This window comes from Rhinatrema bivittatum, unplaced genomic scaffold, assembly GCF_901001135.1.
Source record: "Rhinatrema bivittatum unplaced genomic scaffold, aRhiBiv1.1, whole genome shotgun sequence".
In the NCBI taxonomy this organism is placed as follows: Eukaryota; Metazoa; Chordata; class Amphibia; order Gymnophiona; family Rhinatrematidae; genus Rhinatrema; species Rhinatrema bivittatum.
In genome coordinates, this window is record NW_021820279.1 from 1 (window position 1) to 25808 (window position 25808).

At 46.8% G+C, this 25808-nt stretch overlaps 1 protein-coding gene across 1 annotated transcript in view; it reads left to right on the forward strand.

The window, feature by feature from the left end:
• Window positions 1-2454: 2454 nt before the first annotated feature.
• The window catches only part of LOC115081331 (tonsoku-like protein), a gene marked incomplete at its 3' end in the record, with an annotated part of 40431 nt that continues 17077 nt past the window's right edge, over window positions 2455-25808 (forward strand). The window contains exons 1-3 of the mRNA XM_029585813.1: window positions 2455-2672; window positions 4468-4563; window positions 19683-19825. Of these exons, the coding sequence (XP_029441673.1) occupies window positions 2489-2672; window positions 4468-4563; window positions 19683-19825 (423 nt within the window). The remainder of the gene's footprint in view (window positions 2673-4467; window positions 4564-19682; window positions 19826-25808) is intronic.

Genomic DNA, 25808 nt, shown 5'->3' on the forward strand with positions numbered 1-25808 from the left:
CCCCCGCTCACCAGCCCTGGTCGCGACCATGGGTGCCGGTCTCCCGTGCGGGCGTGCTGACAGCTCCGGAGCAGGAAGAAAGCACCTGTTGTTTCCAAGCATAACCTAAACTCTTGCCTGCCCAACCTAAAATCCAACGCACCGGGAAAGCCACTCTTTCTGGACGTCCGAGGTCACAGTGTGCGCTCATTCACCATCGCCGGCGAGGGCTGCTGGAAGCCGCGCCTCGCACGGGGAACGCCCGATCCGCCCCGGACTGCTGAAGCCGCTCTCGCCGCCGGCTGCCCCCGGGAGGAGGGGAGAGAGGACTGGGGCTGCTCCGGGGACCGACACCCATGGACGCGGCCAGGGCAGGTGAGCGGGGGCTGGGGGAAAGTTTGCAGGTTTTATCAAGCACATCCTTTTCTTTTGCTGAAAGTTGGGCTCCACTTCCTGGTACCTGTCATTTCAAATGACAGGTACCAGCGCACCCAGGATACTGTACAGGCGCTGTATAGCGCTCTATACAGTAAAATGGATTGCGCTTCATGGACGCTTCTTGGACGCGGCTTGCATTTGCGTGCCATTTAAATACTGTATCGAGCGGTATGTGATCTGAACTGTGCGCGCGGCAAACGAGCGGGCGCCCGGCACTGCCGCGTCCTTACTGTATCGGCCTGTATGTTAGGCTCTGTTAATAAAGGATGCCGAGCAGAATTAAGATGCTTTCCCTTAGTACTCACCACAATAACACAAACACCCTCCACTACCAGTCATTCTGTGAAACGACACAAAACGCTGAATGCATGCAGCAAACCTCATACTAAATGATACTAACACTTGGATCTCAGCTGCACCCCAGCCTATGAAAGACAGTGCCCTATATATTACACTGGGCTCTAAGAGCACCAGTAAGAATCCTACAGTGAAAACACCAAGGGGCACTGGTACCGCACCCCCCCCCCCCCCATAGGGAAAACAGAAGCTTGCAGAATCCCTCGACTCAGTCACCAACTACAGAATAAAGGATCTCAGACTGGAAACGGAAAAACGCAGGCAAATAATAATAATAATGATTTAAAAACCCAAGAAGCCAGACTCGGTGGGCAATGCAACACTGGGAAAACAGGAACAGAAATGCATCTCCTCCGGGACTGCGCCAAATACAAAGAGGTCAGAGTCGCACATTCCCCAAAGCCGAGAGGGAAAATCAAAGACTTCCCACAACAGCAGGAGCAGGAAAAGCTCGGGGGTACAAAGGAGAAACAGCAGTAAGATACACGGGCTCCTGATCCCGTCCAGAAATGAAATCCGAACGGGGCAACGTGGACCAGCAGGCGAGAGGCGGAGCTTCTGCCTGGGGACCGCGTTACCAGTGTTGCCAGGTTTTCATGAAAGAACAAGCACTTTTTTCCCCAAAAAAACAAGCCCAAAACACATGAGATTGAAACATTTTATTTTTTTATAGCAGTTAATGCCCTCACATACTCATACCCCTCTCCCCACCCCCCTACAAGCAAATCTCTGGCCCCCCCCACACACACAGATTCCCCTCCTAGCACATCTTTGGCCCCCACTTACTCATTCCCCTCTCCTCAGCCCCCTCCCGGCACATCTCTGGCCCCCCCACACGCTCATTTCCCCCCTTCCCGGCACGTCTCTGGCCCCCCCACCCGGCACATCTCTGGCCCCCCCACACGCTCATTCCCCCCCTCCCGGCACATCTCTGGCCCCCCCACACGCTCATTCCCCCCCTCCCGGCACATCTCTGGCCCCCCCCCACGCTCATTCCCCCCCTCCCGGCACATCTCTGGCCCCCCACACGCTCCTTCCCCCCTCCCGGCACATCTCTGGCCCCCACACGCTCATTTCCCCTCCCCAGCCCCCTCCAAGCACATCTCTGGCCCCCACATTCTCATTCCCCCTCCCAACATACTAATCCCTCCCCTCCTGATACCTGGCTGTAGCTGCACACTCTGGATTCCTTTGCCGTTGCGCTCCAATGCTGCGTTCCGCCCACAAAATGTGCTCCTGACGTGTGCATCAACAAGGCTTGCAGCTCCTGCTCTGATTGGCTTACTGCTGCAATATAGGGATAGGGTGCGCCTGCTATGGACAGGCTTCATCGCAGCAGCAGCCAATCACTGTAACATGATTCAGAGCACAAGTCCCGCCCAACAAGCCCAAAAAAAACGCGACTGGCAGAAAAAATAGCCCAATTAAAAGCAACCCGCGAATCGGAAAAAAAACCCCGCGAATGACTACAAAAAGAAGCCCAATCTCGCGGTAAATAAGCGAGGTTGGCAACACTGCTAAGGAGGAGCTTGTGCTGCGCGCACAGCCAATTGGCCACCGGCGCAACCTATCAGAGCGGGGAGAATGGAAACCCTCTGAGCAGGCGCATGCTAGACTTTCCTGGGCCAATGGGAAAGCTCGGGCCTCAGGCACGGGATAGCTCCAGTCAGAGTGGAGAGTAACGGACGTTCCCGTTATCCAATGGTCACACGAGATGGGCGGAATGTGTTTATTAGCGTGGCCAATGGAAGTGGTGGGCTATTGGTGGTGGGCGGGGCGAATATTTCTAAGGAAGCGCGGGCTTTCCTCGGTCTGCGCCCGTAAGGCGGGAAGTGCTCGGTGGATCCGTGGTCCGGCGGGGGAGAGAGAAGAGATGAGTGGAAGCCGCGAGCTCCGGCGTGAGTACGGAGGGAGGAGCCGCGAGCTCTCCCCACCCCACTATCAGCGCGGTCTATTCAATCCCAGCCCCTGCGCCTCCCCCTCCCCCCTCTCAAGCCTTGCTATAACGTTACTCGATGCAGGCAGCGCTGATCAGGAGCTCTGAGGAGCTTGCAGAGAGAGACTTCAGTGGATCGGGGTCTTTGCCCTTTCGGATATGCAGGAGAGGGGTGGATGTGGGATGCAGGTGGATGTGGGATGCAGGTAGGACCACTTCTTTCTGCTAGTCGAGGTGAGCTGCGTGCAGTCTGTTTGCCCAGCAGTTTCGGGGGGGGGGGGGGGAAGTCTGTCAGATACAAGCTCACCCCATCATCTTGGGGGTCTGTTAGATCCCAGCCCCCACCTCTCCCCCCCCATCCTACTTTCCTTATGGTCTTTCACACCACAGCTTTGCACCATCCCTCCTCTCCCCGTTCCGGATTCTGGTCTGTGAGATTTCACTCCCTCCTCTCCAGCTGTCTTCAGAGTGACTCATGCCCCGGCTCTTTTCACCTCACCATCCCTGGCATCTGTCAGATCCTAGCATTTCACTCCCCACCCCAACACCAGTTCCCTATGTATAAAATCTCAGATTATCTCCTTTACCAATCCCCAGCATTCCCTGCCAGTGGAAAGTTAAGACCCTCTGGGGCCTCTAGACTTCAAGAATATGGGGCCCCCTTAGGGGCTATATAAGAACATGCCATACTGGGTCAGACTTAGGGTCCATCAAGCCCAGCATCCTGTTTCCAACAGTGGCCAATCCAGGCCATGACAACCTGGCAAGTACCCAAAAACTAAGTCTATCCAATGCTACTGTTGTTAGTAATAGCAGTGGCTATTTTCTAAGTCAACTTAATTAATAGCAGGTAATGGACTTCTCCTCCAAGAACTTATCCAATCCTTTTTTAAACACAGCTATACTAACTGCACTAACCACATCCCCTGGAACAAATTCCAGAGTTAATTGTGCGTTGAGTGAAAAAGAACTTTCTCTGATTAGTTTTAAATGTGCCCCATGCTAACTTCATGGAATGCCCCCTAGTCCTTCTATTATCCGAAAGAGTAAATAACCAATTCACATTTACTAACAGTCTGACTTCTGTTTATTCGCTGCCTTACTGACTATTAAAAGCACAAACACACTAAATATTTCCCAATAGTTAACTTGGCCCCAATACTTTTTAAAAAAAGAAAATTACCCAAGCAAAACTTACTGATTCCTTTCAGCCAACAGCAAGGTGATCCTCTTCTCTCAGTGCTCCCACTGGGTGTAGGGGGGCAGGGCTGGATTTAGGCATAGGCAATATAAGCAAGTGCCTAGGGTGCCAAGTTCTGAAGGTACCTAAAACCTGGGACTGCCCCGCTTGTCATTGATTTTTGGGGGAAAAGCCCCCAGCTCTAGTCTTCCGCCTATGGGCACCATAATCATAAATCCGACCCTGGGTAGAGGGACCCCCTAACCTTAGGGGTTCTTCAGGCACATGCCTACTGTGCCTATTGTGTAATCTGGCACTGTCCTTTGCACCCCTCCAACATCCCCTAGTCATCTCTGGAGTCCATCCTTTCCTACAGCCTTGGCGAATTGGGTAGTTCCCTGCCATCTCCCCCAGGTCTGTTCACTTCATATCCTATCCACCCCCTTGCCCTTTGCCTAGCACCCTATGATGTGATCAGGCTGGAGTCTGAAGTTGGATGGAATCTTTGTTCCTCAATCTTGCATGAGAGCGTCAGCATGTAAGAGCGGAAGATGCTATTTTATTCTCCTCTTCATAGAGCTGGAGAAAGCAAAGAGCAAAGCCCAGAAAACTAGGAACCTGAAGGAGGAGGCCACAATCTGTAACCAGCTGGGGGAAATATTGGCCAAGAATGGTGAGTTCTGTACAGTTTTGTTATTAGAATTGAAGTCAATGGGTGCTTGCTTTCTTAAGGCATTGTGAAGGGCCTGTTGAATGACAGTCCTCAATTTATTGGAGTCTTGAAGGCACAGAAATAAAGATCAACAATAAATGTATAAGGGGTACATGAGGAAGAGAGCACTTAAAAGCTAGTCAAGAAATATGTCAAGTTAATCTAATAAAAAGGACACTCCTTTTATTTATTTATCTAAATATATTTATTTATTTTATTTATTTTAAGTTTTTCTATACCGGCATTCGCAATAGATATCGCATCATGTCGGTTTACAATTAACAAGTGGATAGGTAACAAACAAGGTAAAAAACTAACATTTATCTTAATAATAATAATAATAATAATAGTTGTAGTAATAATAATGATAAAAACATTAAACAAGAGAAGGTTAAGGTATGCAGTTACAATAAACAAGGGAGTAATACAACTTGGAGCATAGAAAAGAAGCTGGGGATTAAATAGAGAGAACGTAAATGCCAACTAAATTAAATAGAGAGAACGTAAATATACACTTAATTGTATTAGTTAACCTTCTGTGTTTTCAAGTGGACTAATGTGGCAGCCACACTGCTTTATCGGAGCCCTGGGATATCTGCAGGTTAGTCTCTGCTGCAGAATAATTCATGATGGGACACTGTTATTTATAATTTACACTTATTTCTCGCTGATAATGCCAAGTCCACAGTGATTTACTGTAAAATCATAATATAAAAAATACATAATTAACTGGTTTTGTCCAGAAGTTAGTGTTGTGGTTGGAGGTGGAAGCTAAAATTGGGGAAATTCCTTGGGTACAAACTTAGATTGAGCCCCTGGGGACAGGGAAATATTTACAATACCTGAATGTAATCCACTTTGAAGCGCCGAAAAACAGAATATAAATAAGATTCCCTCCACACAGAGAGTTACTGTCTCAGGATCTGGTTCTGCATGAGGATCCGGATCGGGTTTTGTCATACGGCCTGGCCCTTGAGGGGATAAGTCTGGGAAAATAGGATTATTCCCATGAGATGGTGAATAATCTTCTTAAAGGCTAGGAAGTCTTCCACTTCTCTAGCATTCGTGCGCATCTGGAGAGTTGTTGAGTAATGGAAAGTGTTGGTGCCCATGGTTTGCAGGATGGACTTTCTTAGGGTTTGACACTTAATTCCTTGAACGTTCAGGTTGCAGCTATCATTTGCTACAGGGGGGCCACATAATAAGTAAGCCCTTGTCCTCTCGCCCAGATATGTTGTTTTTCTTAAAAGGAGTAAAGCCCATTAGGCCTCTGTTGAGAATTCCGGTTTCTTCTTAGGATCTCAGCTTAGTCCAGGGGGGACACCTCAGAACCAACATTAGGAAATGTTTCTTCATGGAAAGGGTAATGAATGCTTGGAATAACCTCCCAGAGAAGGTGGTAAGGATGAAAACGGTAAATGAGATCAAAAGCGCATGGGATAGAGACTGCAGATCCCTAAATGCTAGATGTTAGAAATGAAAAAAGGGGAGTGTGCGGCAGTTACTGCCCTTAACAGAAGGCGCGTGGGGGTAACCTGCATGGAGCGGCAGTTACTGCCCCTAACAGAAGGCGCGTGGGGGTAACCTGCATGGAGCGGCAGTTACTACCCTTAACAGAAGGCATGGGGGTAACCTGCATGGAGCAGCGGTTATTACCCTAACCGTAGCTGAACGTGCATCATCAGAATGTAAATTAAAATCCCTTAGAACAATAAGCTTACGCAGTTGCAAATATAATGAGGAAAGCATAGAAAGAACAGAATTAATGGCAGAAACCATTTGACCTTGAGGGATAGAAAGTATTTAAAAAGTCCATGAATGCATTTGGACTGATAATCCTTCAATTCCTTCAATACATTTATTTATTTATTTATTTAATTTATTTTTATTTTATTTAACTTCTTTTACTATACCGATACTCAAGACCAGGTCTTATCGTACCGGTTTACAATAGAACAGGGGGAAACCAATTAACAACTAAGTAGAAATGAAAAGTTACATTAAAACAGGGAGCGTAAAACATGGAAGATAGGGCAGAATTAAACTATAACAATAAGGAGTGATAAATATAATCAACAAAAACAATAAATTAGTACTACATAAACAGAGATTTATCCTCAGCGGTTATTAACATGGTATGTCCGGTGGGAGGAGTGGAGGGGAGGGGAGTAGGGGGGAGGGATAGGGAGAGGTTGAAGGGTGAGAGACAGTGTTGGTCGAAAGGGGTTCCTTCAACGGTAGGCTTGTGCGAACAGCCAGGTTTTAAGTTTTTTTCTGAATGTTAGATGGCATTGTTCCTGGTGTAAGTCTTGAGGAAGCGAATTCCAATGTAGCGGACCTGCTGTCGAAAGTGCTCGCTTGTGAATAGAGTTGTGGACTGATGATTTGTTGGGAGGGGCCTTGAGCGAACTTTTGTAGGCAGTTCTTATTGGCCTTGCGGAAGTATGTAGTTCGAGAGGGAAGGTGAGTTGGAGAGTGGATTGCTGGTAGACAGATTTGTGGATGATAGTGAGAGCTTTGAAAAGTATTCTGTATTGGATGGGAAGCCAGTGTAAGATTTTTAGGATTGGTGTGATATGGTCCTTGCGCCGTGTGTTTGTAAGGATCCTGGCCGCTGCGTTTTGCAGCATCTGTAGAGGTTTGGTCGAAGAAGCGGGGAGACAGAGTAGTAGAGCATTACAATAGTTGATCTTTGAAAACAGTATTGCTTGAAGCACAGAACGGAAATCCTGGAAGTGTAAGAGCGGTCTTAGTTGCTTCAAGACCTGTAGCTTGAAGAAGCATTCTTTGGTTGTAGTGTTAATGGTAATTTAAATGGTAATCTTACCATGGTTACACTCATTTATTAAAATACAAAAAAAAAAATCTACTCTCCTCCATCCGTAGAACCATAGAAATGACGACAGAAAAGGACCAACAGTCCATCCAGTCTGCCCAGCAAGCTTTCGGTAGCACCAGCTGTGCCATACATGTCACCCCCTTACTTAGTTACCCAAACTGTAAAAGTCAGGACCCTCGTTGGTTGCTGTCTGAATCCAATTCCCCTTTTCCCTCTGCCGTTGAAGCAGAGAGCAGTGATGGAGATGCATTAACAGTATGTAGGCTTATTGATTAAGGGTAGTTACTGCCGCACCAGTAAGTTACCCCCATTCTTGTTTCCCCTGACCAAAAAAGTCGGGAGCCCTCGGTTGCTGACCGAATCCAATTCTCCTTTTCCCCCTGCCGTTGAAGCAGAGAGAAATGATGGATTTGCATTAACAGTATGAAGGCTTACTGGTTAAGGCCAGATTGGGCCTGCAGCTAATACGGAAAACGTATCACCCCGTGAATTAATAAATTTATCGGGCATCAGATGAGTTGGTGGATGACGTTTCTGCACTTCTCTATCTTTAGTCTTAGGGCAGGCAGCCAAATGCAAATTAAAGTTGTTCATTTATGATCCGAGAATAATAAAGATTGAAGTAAAGGGTTAATGGAATCGGAGTCTAATAAAATATTTGGTGCAATCTGTGGTCCGTCTCATGGCTAGCCTCATTGACTGCTCGATTCAGATCTATATTCTGTACAGCTATCGAAAAATCACTCATAAATACTAGCCAGGCTGTCAAAATGGACATTAAAATCGCTTAAAATAATGAAGAGGTAATTGTTTAATAAACTCTAATAAATCTGGGAGGGATTCTACTGGCTCTCTAGTGGCACGATAGACCAATAATCTTTTATATTATGAAACTGGAGGAAACCTAACGGTAAACTGAAAAATAGTAGCAACATCTCCCTTTCCTTCCCTTCGTGGCTGATAGATAAACATAATCCAAGGGGGACACAGATGACCCAACCAAAAAGTGCTGTTCTCAAGTAACTAGGATTCTGTAGGATAAATTCATAAAACATTATTAGCCAGTTAGATTAGGAAGCACAATTGCTATCTCTGGGAGTGAATAACAGATCTATTTTTTTTTGGGGGGGGGGGGGAATCTGCTGGGTCCTAGTGACCCGGACTGGCCACTGTAGGAGGAGACAGAATGCTGACCTTGCTAGACCTTGTGTTGACCCGGCATGGCATTGCTTATGTTCTTTAAGTGAGGAGTAAAGTCTGGGATAAGCTCAGAGGATCCTTAGCTGTGGGGGGAGTGAGGGGTAAAGCCTGGGATAAGCACAGAGGATCCTTAGCTGTGGGGGAGTGAGGGTAAAGCCGGGGATAAGCACAGGGGATCCTTAGCTGTGGGGGAGTGAGGGTAAAGCCTGGGATAAGCACAGAGGATCCTTAGCTGTGGGGGAGTGAGAGGTAAAGCCTGGGATAAGCACAGAGGATCCTTAGCTGTGAGGGAGAGAGGTAAAGCCTGGGATAAGCACAGAGGATCCTTAGCTGTGGGGGAGTGAGGGATAAAGCCTGGGATAAGCACAGAGGATCCTTAGCTGTGAGGGAGTGAGGGGTAAAGCCTGGGATAAGCTCAGAGGATCCTTAGCTGTGAGGGAGTGAGGGGTAAAGCCTGGGATAAGCACAGAGGATCCTTAGCTGTGGGGGAGTGAGGGGTAAAGCCTGGGATAAGCACAGAGGATCCTTAGCTGTGGGGGAGTGAGGGGTAAAGTCTGGGATAAGCACAGAGGATCCTTAGCTGTGAGGGAGTGAGAGGTAAAGCCTGGGATAAGCACAGAGGATCCTTAGCTGTGGGGGGAGTGAGGGATAAAGCCTGGGATAAGCACAGAGGATCTTTAGTTGTGGGGAGTGAGGGGTAAAGTCTGGGATAAGCACAGAGGATCCTTAGCTGTGAGGGAGTGAGAGGTAAAGCCTGGGATAAGCACAGAGGATCCTTAGCTGTGGGGGGAGTGAGGGGTAAAGCCTGGGATAAGCCTGGAGGATCCTTAGCTGCGCATATATGTGTGCATATTATAGAATAGGATGAATGCTCGTACTTGTGTGCACAATTTTATGTGGATGTCACATGTGCTCAAATCCCGCATCTCCCATGTAACTTGTGGAAATTTTACAAGGGACGCTCACTGATGCCATACCCTGTTTTCCCAGTTTGTTCCCAGTTCACCCAGTTTAGGGATAGGAATTGCAAACACCCTCCCTAATCTTATAGCCAAAACCCCATTAGCCCGACCCTTAAAACTCCACTGCCTGGCCTAAATGTTTTTATTTTTCTGCTTACCCGTCCTCCCTAGCAGAATTAAATGTACACAGCAGGGGACCCCGGTGAGCGCCTGTCCGCATAATCTTTTGGCCGGTCCTGACACGCCTATGCTCTAGTCCTTTTTAGAAGCTTTTCACATCCATGGGCGGCTTATAAATCCGCTCTGCGCGTGCCAGCCCAACTTGTGCGCGTTATCTCCTGCTTTTGGTGCGTGCAGGACTTTTAAAATGTATCTGTAAGGTTTTCTTATCATGTATCCATTTAATATTTTACATCCCTACCACCATCCCTCCCTTCTTCCAGTGCATGGCTTTCATTGTTGTGCAGAGGACGTCAGAATTTATTCTTTTGGGATGAATTGTCCAAATGCCACTGTTCTGCAGGGCCAAACCAGCCCTTCCTGAGATGCAGACCTGGGATCTAATGCTGGGCTCTGCACCTGCCTACATCTGTCTGCTCCTCTGGGATGATCCCGGTTTCTCACAGGACAGCAGGATGTTAGTCCTCACATATGGGTGACATCACAGGATGGAGCCCAATCACGGAACACTTTTTGTCAAAGTTTCTAGAACCTTGACTGGCACCTACTGGGCATGCCCAGCATGGCACTGACCCTGCAGCCAGCAGGGGTCCCCCTTCAGTCTTCTTTTTTCCGCGCAGCAGTAGCCACGCGGGTTAAGGAGCTCCACAGAGATTCCTGACAGGAAATTTCCTCACGGAATTACTAAAAACTTTCATTCCCCACAGGGGTCCCTCCTTCGATTTTTTTTTACTCCGCGGTAAGTTTTTTACCCGGTTTTGATCGATTCCCGTTGAGTTTGGCCTTCTGGCCGTCGACTGTACCGCGGCTACATTTTTCAAAGGCCATGGCGTCAGGGTTCCGTCTGTGCCCAGACTGTATTCGTACCCTGTCCATTACAGACCCCCATAAAGTCTGTGTAATGTGTCTTGGGTGCGAGCATGATGTCCTGACTTGCACCAAATGTGCCTTAATGACACCAAAAGGTCGCAAGGCCAGAATGTAGAAAATGGAACTTCTCTTCCGTTCTCAAACTCCGTCATCGTCTGAACCGGCACCGTCCACTTTGCGCCAGTATCGGCCACCGGCTGGTGACCGTCCGGCGTCGACAACTTCTCAGCCTTCAACTACCTCTGCTCCCCCTCAGGACCAAGGGGATCGTAGCGAGAAACATTGGCATCAATACCGCAAGTCTCGGACCATCGAGGAAGGAAAATCTTCGACCTCGCCATCGTCCGAGCCGCCATTGAAGAAACCCCATCCAGAAAAGGCACCAACCCTTTCTGCGACCGGGTCACCGAGGCAACCCTCACCCGGATGGGTATCGGAAGCCGCAACTCCACCTTTATCGGTGGTCTCTCCGGCTATGCCTCTCTCCTTCCTCCTTTCTGGAGCTGGGGCTGCTTGCTCCAGGTCTCTGTGAAGAACTGAACCGGATGGTTCAGGAGGCCATCGATAAGGCGATGCACGGACTCCAAGTTCCTTCGAAACCGGTGCCGATTGTGGAACCGACCACCGATCAGATTCCGGCAGCACTGGCAACCGCTGCTCTCGAAGATGGAAGCGCTTATAGCCGCTTTTCCACCGATGGTTCCGGTGCCCCTCCCCGCTTACCCTGTCATCGGGAGGGGAAACACCGTTCCGCATTCCTCCATCAGGAGTCCTGATGATGCTGCAACCATCGATGCCGTTGCGCCCATCAGCGCCACTAATCCATCCATCGATGTCCTCGATGCCTGCATCGGTACCTCCAGCACTTCTCTCAGTGCTTCGGAGCCTAGACCGGGACCTTCAGGAATATCATCGTCCTGTCCTTCTCAGGCTCTAGAGTGGCAGGTCCTGATTCCTATGACACCTGGACAGACGATTCTTCTCAAGACACCGATGACTTGCCATCGCCACCTTCTCCTACTGAACGCAGGAATGTTCTCCTCCAGAGGACCTATCCTTCATAAATTTGTGAAGGAAATGTCTGAATTGGTTCCCTTCCAATTGCAGACTGAACAAGATGACAGACATCAAATGATGGAGCTGTTACAATTCCTGGATGCTCCCAAGGAAATAACCTCCATCCCTATTCACCAGGTTCTTTTGATCTCCTCAAAAAGAACTGGGAACACCCTGGTTCTGTTGCTCCAGTCAACAGAAAAGCTGATACCACTTATTTGGTCCAGTCAGCCCCAGGATTCCAGAAACCTCAGCTGGATCACCAATCTGTGGTTGTAGAATCTGCCCAAAAAGGGCAAAAAGATCAAAACCCCACTCTTCCTTTCCCCAGGTAAGGAACAGAAATTCCTGGATGCCATTGGCCGGTGTCTTCCAGGGATCGATGCTTATCTCTCGGATCGCCTCCTACCAGCTGTATATGACCCAGTACAACAGGGTCTTATTCAAGCAGATACAGGACTTTGCAGAGTCCCTGCCTCAGCAATTCCAAGAACAACTTCTAACCCTAGTGCACAAGGGTTTTGAGGCAGGGAAGCATGAAATAAGATCTTCTTATGACATCTTTGACACCGCTTCCAGGGTATCTGAAACTGCTATTTCGGCAAGAAGATGGGCCTGGCTTAAGTCTTCGGACTTGCCCCTGAAGTACAAGACATTATCTGATCTGCCCTGCATAGGAGACAATCTGTTTGGGGAACAGATTGAGCATCTCTCTGATGCCCTCTGAGTATTCCTCCAAACAGCCTTTCAGGAAGGATACTAAGAAGTCATTCTTCCGTCCAAAGAAGTCCTATCCACCACAGTCTAGGACTCGTTCCACGAGCCTTTCCAAAAGGCCCAGTCTCGTCAACCTCGTAAACAAAAGCCGCAAGCAGCTCCTCAGCCGGGCCCTGCTTCCGTTTTTGACTCCTGCATAGAGAGCAGCAGCCAGTTTCCACTGCCTCAAATACCAGTGGAGGTTGATTGTGCCATTTCTACAACAGGTGGCACACAATCACCTCAGACTAGTGGGTCCTTACCATAATCTCTCAAGGTTATCGCCTGAACTTTCTCTCCATTCCACCAACTCCCCCCTCTACTGGCGTGGAGAGCATCCGACCACTCGCTACTCCTGGAGCAGGAGGTCTCCCTCCTCCAGGCCAGAGCAATAGAACCAGTACCTTACTCTCAACAAAGCCTAGGATTCTATTCCCGATACTTTCTAATCCCGAAAAATCAGGAGGCGTTCGTCCAATTCTGGACCTACGTGCCCTCAACAAGTACCTCCAACGAGAAAAGTTCAAGATGGTAACCTTGGGTTCCCTCCTTCCTCTTCTGCAAAGAGTAGACTGGCTCTGCTCTCTCAATCTCCAAGATTCGTACACGCACATTGCGATAAATCCATCTCATCGCAGGTTCCTGAGATTTCTAGTAGGCCCCAAGCACTATCAATACCGAGTGCTCCCATGCGGCCTGGCATCTGCACCACGAGTCTTCACCAAATGCCTCGTAGTAATAGCAGCCTTCCTCAGAACTAACATATTCATGTTACCCTTATCTAGACGATTGGTTGATCAGGGCTCCCACTCAGCAAGCTGCTCTGTCGTCCCTACGTCTTACTTTACACACTCTGACTTTGCTAGGATTTCTCGTCAACTACGCAAAATCCTGCTTAGTCCCATCTCAAACTTTATCATTCATAGGGGCAGATGTGGACACCTTGCAGGCAAAGGCATTTCTGCCACGACAGCGAGCTCTCACTCATCTCCCTCGCACACCAGCTATAGTCTCAGCGCCGCACGACGGCACGCCACTTCCTCATCCTACTGGGACACATGGCGTCCTCAGTACAGGTTACCCCAATGGCCCGCTTGGCCATGAGAGTCATGCAGTGGATTCTGAGGTCACAATGGACTCAGTCCGTCCAACCTCTATCAACCATTATCCACATCACTAACTCACTCCATCAGTCTCTAGCCTGGTGGAAAAATCAGATCAATCTCCTCCAAGGCCTTCTCTTCCAGGGTTCAGACCCTCAGATAATTCTCACCACCGATTCTTCCAACCTCGGCTGGGGAGCCCATGTGGCCAATTTGAAAACACAAGGAACTTGGTCTCCAGAGGAAGCCAAACCCGAATCAATTTCCTGGAGCTTCGAGCAATCAGATATGCTCTCTGGGTATTTCAGGATCGCCTTTCCAATCAGGTCATCCTGATTCAGACTGACAACCAGGTGGCCATGTGGTACATCAACAAACAGGGAGGAATGGGCTTCTACCTACTGTGTCAGGAAGCTGCGCAGATATGGGCGGAGGCCCTCTCCCACTCGATGTACCTCAAGGCCACCTATTTGCCGGGGGGGACAATGTGTTGGCGGACAACCTAAGTTGTGCTTTCCTCCGCACAAATGGTCCCTCAACCCCACAGTAGCGGACGCAATATTCCAACGTTGGGGTCATCCTCGCATAGACCTCTTTGCGTCACCTCAAAACCACGAGGTAGAGAACTTTTGCTCTCTCACTCGCAGCCAACACTCACAGCCAAGAGATGCGTTCTCCCTCTCATGGGCAACCGGTCTCCTATATGCATTCCCTCCACTTCCACTTCTCTCGAAGACTCTCATGAAGTTATATCAGGACAAAGGATGCATGATCCTGATAGCACCTCACTGGCCTCACCAAGTGTGGTTTCCAATTTTCAGGATCTCTCCATTCGCAGGCACATTCCCTTAGGAAATGACCCGCTTCTGATCACTCAGAACGGCGGGTGACGCCACCCCAGTCTTCAGGCTTTGTCCTTGACGGCCTGGATGTTGAAAGGTTGATTCTTCAGCCACTTAACCTTTAGGAGCCAGTTTCCCATGTCCTGATTGCTTCACGGAAGCCTTCCACGAGAAAATCTTACCTATACAAATGGAACAGGTTTAAGTCATGATGTTCTTCTCAATCCCTTGATCCCTTTACCTGTTCACCACGAAGTTTCTAGACTATCTCTGGCACTGTCAGAATCAGGTCTAAAAACTTCTCCATCAGAATGCATGTCAGTGCGGTGGCCGCCTTCCATAAAGGTGTCAGGGACGTTCCTATTTCGGTGCAAACCCCTCGTAACACGTTTTCTGAAAGGCTTGCTTCACCTGAAGCCTCCACTGTGTCCTCTAGCCCCTTCTTGGACCTCAATCTGGTTTTGAGTCGGCTCATGAAACCACCATTCAAGCCTCTCCAATCCTGTGACTTCGTTATCTCACATGGAAAGTGATTTTCCTTTTGGCATCACTTCGGCTCGCAGAGTTAGTGAGTTACAGGCCCTAGTTACCTATCCGCCTTACACTAAAATTCTGCAGGACCGGGCAGTACTCCGCACTCACCCTAAGTTCTTACCTAAGGTAGTATCGGAGTTTCACATTAATCAATCCATCATTTACCTACCTTTTTTTCCCAGGCCCCACTCCAACCAGGAGAACAGGCTCTGCACCCTCGACTGTAAACGGGCTCTAGCGTTCTACCTAGACCATACAGCTGCCCACAGGGAAAGCACTCAACTGTTTGTCTCTTTCCATCCTATCAAATTGGGGCAGCCTGTGGGTAAGCAGACTCTCTCCTCCTGGTTGGCGACTGCATATCCTTTTGCTATCAGAAAGCAGGCATTCCACTTCAAGACCGTGTTAAAGCACACTCTGTGAGGCCATGGCGACTTCAGTAGCACACTACGCTCGGTGCCGCTTCCTGACATCTGCAGGGCTGCTACCTGGAGTTCTCTCCACACCTTTACAGCCCATTATTGCTTAGACAAGGCCGGAAGACGAGATTCCATCTTCGGCCAGTCTGTCCTTCGTAACCTATTTACAACTTGATGTACCAACACCCTTCCGCCTGCCCGTGGGGTTCAGGATGCCCTCTACCAAATTCCACCCCAGTCCTTGTGCCTATTGCACATCTTGGGTACATTTGGTGCATTTCTCGGACATCCTCAGCTCGGTACTCACCCATATGTGAGGACTACCATCCTGCTTGTCCTGTGAGAAAGCAAATGTTGCTTACCTTTAAAAAGGAGATAGAGCAGCTTTTAAACTAGAACAAAGGGGAAAGCCGACAGTCGCTCAGCAGCGCATGGTTCGGAGAGAGTATCTTTAAAGGATACTAATGATGCATTAGAATTAGGGCATCCCGACAGTGAGGTTCCAATAATTAGAAAAGTAGTCCAAGTGCCTGTAACTAAAACTCACCTGAGCTGAAAAATTCTAACTTATCCCTATCAATTAAAAAGCAGAATGAAAATACAAACAAAAAACAAACTTTGAAATGTTTGTATGCTAATGCCAGAAGTCTAAGAAGTAAGATGGGAGAATTAGAATGTATAGCAGTAATGATGACATAGACTTAATTGGCATCTCAGAGACATGGTGGAAGGAGGATAACCAATGGGACAGTGCTATACCGGGGTACAAATTATATCGCAATGACAGAGAGGAGCACCCGGGAGGCGGTGTGGCGCTGTCCGGGATGGCATAGAGTCCAACAGGATAAACATCCTGCATGAGACAAATTTAATTTAATTTATTTTATTTATTTATTTATTTATTTATTTAGGTTTTTATATACCGGCATCCATGATAAAATCACATCATGCTGGTTTACATTAAAACAGTGGTGCATAGAAAGAAAAACAAACTGGAATGTAGTGCGGAAGAAAGCAGTTACAAAAACAGGGATGCTTAAACTGGGAGAGGAAGGAAAAAGAAAAGGTTAATAGCATTTTAAATATTTACAACGAACAGTTAAATGAGCTGGTTGTGTTATAGAACTTGAAGTTGAAGGACATTAGCTGGAGTCCGGGAAAGCTTGTTTGAAGAGCCAAGTCTTAAGTCTCTTCCTGAAGGTTGGGAGGCAGGGTAAATACAAAATTGAATCTTTATGGGTGAAATCCCTTGTGTGTCGGGGAAGACTATAGTGATAGGGGTATACTACCATCCACCTTGTCAAGATGGTGAGACGGACAGTGAAATGCTAAGAGAAATTAGGGAAGCTAACCAAATTGGTAGTGCTGTAATAATGGGAGACTTCAATTACCCCAATATTGACTGGGTAAATGTATCATCGGGTCACACTTGAGAGATAATGTTCCTGGATGGAATAAATGATAGCTTTATGGAGCAATTGGTTCAGGAACCGACGAGAGAGGGAGCAATTTTAGATCTAATTCTCAGTGGAGCACAGGACTTGGTGAGAGAGGTAACGTAACGGTGGTGGGGCCACTTGGCAATAGTGATCATAATATGATCAAATTTGATTTAAGACTGGAAGAGGAACAGTGTGCAAATCCACAGTTCTCGTGCTAAACTTTCAAAAGGGAAATTTTGATAAAATGAGAAAATTGTTAGAAAAAACTGAAAGGAGCAGCTACAAAAGTAAAAAATGTCCAAGAGGCGTGGTCATTGTTAAAAAATACCATTCTAGAAGCACAGTCCAGATGTATTCCACACATTAAGAAAGGTGGAAAGAAGGCAAAACGATTACCCATGGTTAAAAGGGGAGGTGAAAGAAGCTATTTTAGCCAAAAGATCTTCAATCAAAATTGGAAGAAGGATCCAACAGAAGAAAATAGGATAAAGCATAAACATTGGCAGTTAAATGTAAGACATTGATAAGACAGGTTAAGTGAGAATTTGAAAAAAGTTGGCTGTAGAGGCAAAAACTCACAGTAAAAACATTTTTAAATATATCCGAAGCAGAAAGCCTGTGAGGGAGTCAGTTGGACTGTTAGATGCTCAAGGGGTTAAAGGGGCACTTAGAGAAGATAAGGCCATCGCGGAAAGATTAAATGATTTCTTTGCTTCGGTGTTTACTGAAGAGGATGTTAGGGAGGTACCCGTAATGGAGAAGGTTTTCATGGGTAATGATTCAGATGGACTGAATCAAATCACGGTGAACCTAGAAGATGTGGTAGGCTTGATTGACAAACTGAAGAGTAAATCACCTGGACCGGATGGTATACGCCCCAGAGTTCTGAAGGAACTAAAAAATGAAATTTCAGACCTATTAGTAAATATTTGTAACTTATCATTAAAATCATCCATTGTACCTGAAGACTGGAGGATAGCAAATGTAACCCCAATATTTAAAAAGGGCTCCAGGGGCGATCCGGGAAACTACAGACCGGTTAACCTGACTTCAGTGCCAGGAAAAATAGTGGAAAGTGTTCTAAACATCAAAATCACAGAACATTTAGAAAGACATGGTTTAATGGAACAAAGTCAGCATGGCTTTACCCAGGGCAAGTCTTGCCTCACAAATCTGCTTCACTTTTTTAGGAGTTAATAAACATGTGGATAAAGGTGAACCGGTAGATGTAGTATACTTGGATTTTCAGAAGGCGTTTGACAAGTTCCTCATGAGAGGCTTCTAGGAAAAATAAAAAGTCATGGGATAGGTGGCGATGTCCTTTCATGGATTACAAACTGGCTAAAAGACAGGAAACAGAGAGTAGGATTAAATGGACAATTTTCTCAGTGGAAGGGAGTGGGCAGTGGAGTGCCTCAGGGATCTGTATTGGGACCCTTACTTTTCAATATATTTATAAATGATCTGGAAAGAAACACGACGAGTGAGATAATCAAATTTGCAGATGACACAAAATTGTTCAGAGTAGTTAAATCACAAGCAGATTGTGATAAATTGCAGGAAGACCTTGTGAGACTGGAAAATTGGGCATCCAAATGGCAGATGAAATTTAATGTGGATAAGTGCAAGGTGATGCATATAGGGAAAAATAACCCATGCTATAATTACACGATGTTGGGTTCCATATTAGGTGCTACAACCCAAGAAAGAGATCTAGGCGTCATAGTGGACAACACATTGAAATCGTCGGTTCAGTGTGCTGCAGCAGTCAAAAAAGCAAACAGAATGTTGGGAATTATTAGGAAGGGAATGGTGAATAAAACGTAAAATGTCAAAATGCCTCTGTATCGCTCCATGGTGAGACCGCACCTTGAATACTGTGTACAATTCTCGTCGCTGCATCTCAAAAAAGATATAATTGTGATGGAGAAGGTACAGAGAAGGGCTACCAAAATAAGGGGAATGGAACAGCTCCCCTATGAGGAAAGACTAAATAGGTTAGGTCGTTTCAGCTTGGAGAAGAGACGACTGAGGGGGGATATGATAGAGGTGTTTAAAATCATGAGAGATCTAGAACGGGTAGATGTGAATCGGTTATTTACTCTTTCGGATAGTAGAAAGACTAGGGGCACTCCATGAAGTTAGCATGTGGCACATTTAAAACTAATCGGAGAAAGTTCTTTTTTACTCAACGCACAATTAAACTCTGGAATTTGTTGCCAGAGGATGTGGTTAGTGCAGTTAGTATAGCTGTGTTTAAAAAAGGATTGGATAAGTTCTTGGAGAAGTCCATTACCTGCTATTAAGTTCACTTAGAGAATAGCCACTGCCATTAGCAACGGTAACAAGGAATAGACTTAGTTTTTGGGTACTTGCCAGGTTCTTGTGGCCTGGATTGGCCACTGTTAGAAACAGGATGCTGGCTTGATGGACCCTTGGTCTGACCCAGTATGGCATTTTCTTATGTTGCTTACCTGTAACAGGTGTTCTCACAGGACAGCAGGTTGTTAGTCCTCACAAAACCCGCCTGCCACCCCGCTGTGTTGGGTTCGTAACGTTTTCCTATTTTATTTTTCGGCACCTCCTGTAGTTTTAAACAAGACTGAAGGGGGACCCCTGCTGGCTGCAGGGTTAGTGCCATCCTGGGCATGCCCAGTAGGGGCCAGTCAAAGGTCTAGAAACTTTGACAAAAGTGTTCCGTGATTGGGCTCCATCCTATGATATCACCTATATGTGAGGACTAACATCCTGCTGTCCTGTGAGAACACCTGTTACAGGTAAGCAACATTTGCTTTCTGCAGCTTCGGACCCTGCACCATCTGCGCCAGCTGTTTCTTGTAATCATGGACGCCGTGTCTCTCCCTGCTCTCGCCTCAGGTCATTTTCGGGAGGCGATAGAGGAGCATCGGCAGGAGCTGCACATCTTTGAGGGCCTCTGCGATCTCATTGGCTGTGCCGTGGCCAACAGGAGGATCGGAGAATGCTTTGCCGAGCTGGGAAACTACGAAGCTGCTCTGAAGGTAAGAGGGAGGGTGAAGGGATGCAGGGGGAAAGGAATAGCTGGTGGGAGGATGTAAGGAAATGAAGGGGAGGGGAAAGGGTGAGGAGAGATCCAGAAGAAGTACCTGCAGGTGCAGGGATGGAGGAGGGGGTGTGGGACAAGCGAATCGAAGACCGAGGTAGGTTTCTGGGTACAAACCACGTCTTTGTAGAGATATAAAAGGGATTTCTGGGAGGGCCTGAGTTAATGGGGCAGTAGCAGTGTTGTGCTACTGCCCTATTAACATCGGTAGCATCCCACTAGCTTAAACTTTCGGTGAAAGATGAATTCTGCAGCCTTCTTTTCATGGGACCTGTGCAGAAAGCTGGGATCAGGAGCTTGCATGTGTTGTCCTTGGTGGGTGCACTCTGTGTGTGGGGTTTAGCGATTTAAGCGGTTTCCTCTAATGGATTCTTTAGGATTGAAGAGGACTGGCTTGAGCTAGCTTGACCGCTGGAGTCCGGGTGTCTGTAGCAGTGCTGAAACGTTTTGGGAAAGATTTAGATTCCCACCCACCCACACTACTGCCTGTTTCTTATGAGGTCTCATGCCACCTATAACCACCTGGTTCGATTCTTCCTAATTGTGGCCTCGTTGCTGTAAATCAAAGCCTCTTATTTGTTTCTTGGGTGGATCTTGACTAGAGTGTAAGATCTGAGGAGCAGGGCCCATCTCCTATGCGTCTCTGTACGGTGCTGCGTTCAAGGCCAGTTACAAATGCAGAGAGCACAATGATACATTAGCACCGTTATAATTAGAAAAAATCCCCATACAGCCCAAAGCAAATACATAACTAGGCAAGTAATCTATTCCCGAGCCTGGCTCCTGGCGCTCAGGGCAGGAGATGCTGCCCAGGCTGCATTCACGGCCCCCCCATTGGTTGCAACAACAACATCTATTAGCCAGATTCAGGGGCTCCTATATACCAGGCCTGTGGCCCCTAGGTAAGAACATAAGAAATTGCCATACTGGGTCAGACCAAGGGTCCCTCAAGCCCAGCATCCTGTTTCCAACAGTGGCCAATCCAGGCCACAAGAACCTGGCAAGTACCCAAACATTAAATGTATAGATCCCAAGCTACTAATCCTTATTGATTAATAGCATTTTATGGACTTCTGCTCTAGAAATTTATCCAAACCTTTTTTAAACCCAGCTACACTAATTGCACTAACCACATCCTCTGGCAATGAATTCCAGAGCTTAATTGGGCATTTAATGAAAGAATTTTCTCCGATTTGCTAACTTCATGGAGTGCCCCTAGTCCTTTTATTATCCGAAAGAGAAAATAACTGATTCCCATTTATCCATTCAAGTCCTTTCATGATTTTGTAGACTTCTATCGTATCCCTCTTGTGCCATCTCTTCTCCAAGCTGAACAGCCCTAACTCTTCAGCCTTTCCTCATAGGGGAGCTGTTCCATCCCCTTTATCATTTTGGTTGCCCTTCTCTGTACCTTCTCCTTCGCAATTATATCTTTTTTGAGATGCAGCGACCAGAATTGTACAGTAATTCAAGGTGCGGTCTCACCATGGAGCGATACAGAGGCATTATGACATTTCCATTTTATTAACCATTCCCTTCCTAGTCCTGACATTGTTTGCTTTTTTGACCGCCACAGCCCACTGTGGTAGTCAAATCCGTAGCCAGCATCCTGGCTAAGGATTGTCACTGTGATGGCTGGGCTAGTTAGGAGGGGAATGAAAATGAGGAGCTTGGAGGCAGGGAAGGGAAATCCAGGTTGTTGGCACTGTTGTTCTAGTCTGGGTGGGTTCTGATAGAGCCGGCAGCCCAAAAGAGCAGGAAACAATTACAGGGCCAAACAGCATCCATAGGAGAACATATGCGAAAATGTGAGTCAGCCTCATTGCTCAGCTGTTACTTGGCAGGAGATAGATGGGAGGAGAAGCAGGCACAATCAGCAGGAAGAGCCCTCCTCCCCATCTTTCACATGCTCAGACTGGGGGAAAATAAGGCACTGGGGAACAGCCCCTCAATAAGGAGAAACTAAAGAGGTTAGGGCTGTTCAGCTTGGAGAAGAGACGGCTGAGGGGGATATAATAGAGGTCTTTAAGATCATGAGAGCTCGTGAACGAGCAGATGTGAATTGGTTATTTACCCTTTCGGGAAAATAGAAGGATTAGGGGGCATTCCATGAAGTTAGCAAGTAGCACATTTAAGACTAATTGGAGAAAATTCTTTTTCACTCAATGCAGAATTAAGCTCTGGAATTGTTGCCAGAGGATGTGGTTAGTGCAGTTAGTGTAGCTGGGTTTAAAAAAGGTTGGATAAGTTCTTGGAGGAGAAGTCCATTAACGGCTATTAATCAAGTTTACTTAGGGAATAGCCACTGCTATTTCTGGCATCAGTAGCATGGGATCTTCTTAGTGTTTGGGTACTTGCCAGGTTCTTGTGGCCTGGTTTGGCCACTGTTGGAAACAGGATGCTGGGCTTGATGGACCCTTGGTCTGACCCAGCATGGCATGTTCTTATGTTCTTACTCTTTTCTGCTGCGCATCAGATGTGGCCAGTGACTTGTGTCTTATGTTCTTATTGCCAATATGTTTCTCCACAATACCCCACCCACTATTGATATAATACATTTTAATATGGGATGGGGTAGGCTCATAAAACCACCATTCGAGCCTCTCCAATCCTGTGATCTTCGCTATCTCACATGGAAAGTGATTTTTCCTTTTGCGATCACATCCACTCGCAGAGTTAGTAAATTACAGGCCCTAGTTACCTGGTTATCTGTTGTATGCCTCCATGGCCTTGCTACATCCATTTTTCAATTGTAATCATGAACCTACCTCCCTCCCACTCTCAGTTTAAAAATATTTAATAAAATTTTCAATTTTTCTCAATACATTTTTATAAAATCAGTAATGTTTTTGAAGAAACTTTTTGTGTCTTGAACAACAATCTTAACTGGCTTAGCGTTCAGCACTGCTTCAACTTCTTACAGACTTTGAATGTCTCTCAAACCGACTGAGCACGCCGCTTGAATTCCTAGTTCACTTTAGGTGTCCCAAAAGCGCTTAAATATCAAAGTCTCTCTGCTATATACATCACACCACAAAATCAGAGTTCCTAAAGTCAATCTCTGCATTTAATTATCATTTATTAACCAAATATTTCTCTTAAATACATTCAATATGGCTGTTCATTAATGTAACCTACTCGGACCCTAACCTGAACACTCTAAAATCACACTCATGCTTTACCCTTAAATACATTCATTCGTACCATACACATCTCATTCATTCCCCACTCATTCTATACATAAAAATATATAAGTGCTAGAAATTCCCCTGCATACAATGCAATTACAATGCTAAATACATCATTTTTTAATTTGACACTTATATCCCTGCTATATATGCCAACCTAAAGGGCTTTGCGCCAAGTGCTGCTTCAAATTCATCTGTGCTTTAAATCTCCCTTAAACCTCCTGAGCGCGCCACTTAAATACTTTCAAAGAACGCCTAGGGAATATTTAACTCTATCACAAACAGGCTGTACGCCTCTTAAAATTCCTATTAACGTCAAATGTCCCAAAAACACTTAGCTGTCAAGTTCTCCCAACATGGCCATGTTTCGAAAAGCAAATTTTTCTTCATCAGGGGAGTCCTCGTTGTATCCTCTCTCCTCACTGTCGGGTTTCATCTCCTAATGCAAATGGCGAGCCACAGCAGGGCCAACATAGACCGTGTAAAACGGTGTGACATGTGCAACCACAATAGATGGAGTAGAGTGGCATGATCCCATTACGGGATACAGAGTGAAAAGGAAGAGGCATTCCAGTTGTACCTCTAAGAACGTGGTGTATATTATACAATGAACAATGCCGTATAATAATCAAGAAGATCCACACCTCTACCAGACCCATCAGAGAAACGTACAAAGGAACCCTGCAAGCCCCCCCAACCAAAGCTACCCGTCATACTACGACTAAAGACCGGGCGTTCTCGATAGCAGGCCCAGCCATCTGGAATAACATCCCTACAGACCTTAGACTGGAGCCCTGCCATCTAACATTCAGGAAAAAACTCAAGACTTGGCTATTCCGTCAAGCCTTCCCGTAACCCTCAGAAACATACAATGGCCTTTAGCCATACCTCGCTAATAATGCAACCAGGAACCCTAATAAGTATCTAATACGTTTAATCTCCTAACTCTTATTCCCAAGTGTTCTTTGTTAACCTCTGTCCCCTATCCTATTTTCCGGCTGTTCTAGCCTCCAAGTTATTCCACCCTGTTGATTGTAACTTTTTTTTGCTCTTTTTTTTTTTTTTTTGCTCTAGTTAAATGATTTGTTAAAGTTATACCCCCTTGTTCTATGTAAACTGATCTGATATGGTTATGACCATGAAGGTCAGTATAGAAAAGAATTAAATAAAAATAAATAAACAACTCCTTAAAAAAAGTGAAGCATCTGTGCGAAGTTCCTCCCTGGTGGGGGGGTCCCTCGAGACCGGCTGGGCGTCCTGCTTCGCACTCGCAAGCGCAACTCACTGTTAAGAGGTCGGCCCCGATCCCATCATAGCACGGGAACTGTGGCCATATTGTTTTTGGAGCCGGCTGCTCCAATGCAGCCAGATGGCGATTCAGACCCCGTATTTTCTCCTTCGCCGCCGATTCTAACTCCCATTAACCCTCTGGACCCAGAGCCACCTTCGGGGACCTCCCTACTGTTCCTTCTTTGGGACCTCCTCCTGGGCTTTTTTCTATGGACTTTATCTTTTGCTTCATAATGCCTATTTAGCCAGATTAGGCCAGCACAGGATCCAGCATCAGGGCCTCCTCCCCCTAAGGTGAGCAAGATGACACATCCCCTAGGTTCAGGCAACAGAAAACAATAGATGCCAGGGTAATGTCCGTTAAGATGGCTTTATTAGGAGACTTGTAAATCCAATAAAAATGCCCGACTCAGGCCGAGTTTCGCCCCCCTCTCTTGGGGGGCTGCCTCAGGGGCTTTGTAAAAATGTCATAAGTGAATCTGAAGATAAATTTTTGCCAATGATTTTTCTGGAAAGCTGTAAATTGTAGTCATTGGAACAACAATAGTAAAGGTGTCCTGCAGGGCGTGACTAGGAGTTTATTTTGAAGACAAATTTAGACAGAGCGCTATTGTATGCCGCCGAGGCTGGGCTGGCACTCAAGGCTGTGAGGATATAAAATCAGAAAACTGTACAGAACGGCGCACCGGTCTCCTTCTCAATGGAATGAGAAGGACTACCGGCATCTATTGTTTCTGTTGGCCTCCACGGCTTTTTAGATCGCCTTCCTTCTTGTTTTATCAACACATCCCCTAGGTTCTACAGAGGTCCCTCAAGGAGCAGGGATTCCTGAAGGATCTACCAGGTGGTCCCTCATACGGTTAACCTGATTCTCTTCCTCAGGGTCCTCTTCCTGATCCAGACCTGGATGATCCCTGTCCATAGTACAAATGGAAGGAGATGACCCCAGACTTTTTACGCCTATTTCAGAGGGATGAGTTAGACACTCTCATCCTCCATGTTCTGCAAGAGTTGGATATTGAGGCTCCATAGGATCCCCCAGGCCTAGTACGGTGACAAAGAAGGGGCACCCCGTCCTTGCCGGCCTACGTCCACCAGCGAAAACCGTTCCTTTTCAATCCTATGCTTCTTCAATTGTTGTCCAGAGAATGGGATTCCCCTGAGGCTTTTCCTGAGGATAGGCAGAGCTATGGAAAGCTATACCCTCTTCCAGACTAATTCCTAGATCTCCTCAAAGTCCCTAAAGTGGACGCGTCAGTGTTGGCGGTTACGAAAAGGACTACTATTCTGGTACTGGAGGAGCTGCTCTGCGAGACCTACAGGACCGGAAGCTCAAAGTATACCTCAAGAGAGTCTTTGAGGTATCTGCTTGGGGGTCAGAGCTGCTGTCTGTAGCTCCTTCACGCAATGGGCAGGTCTCCGGGGGGTTCAACCATTGCTCAG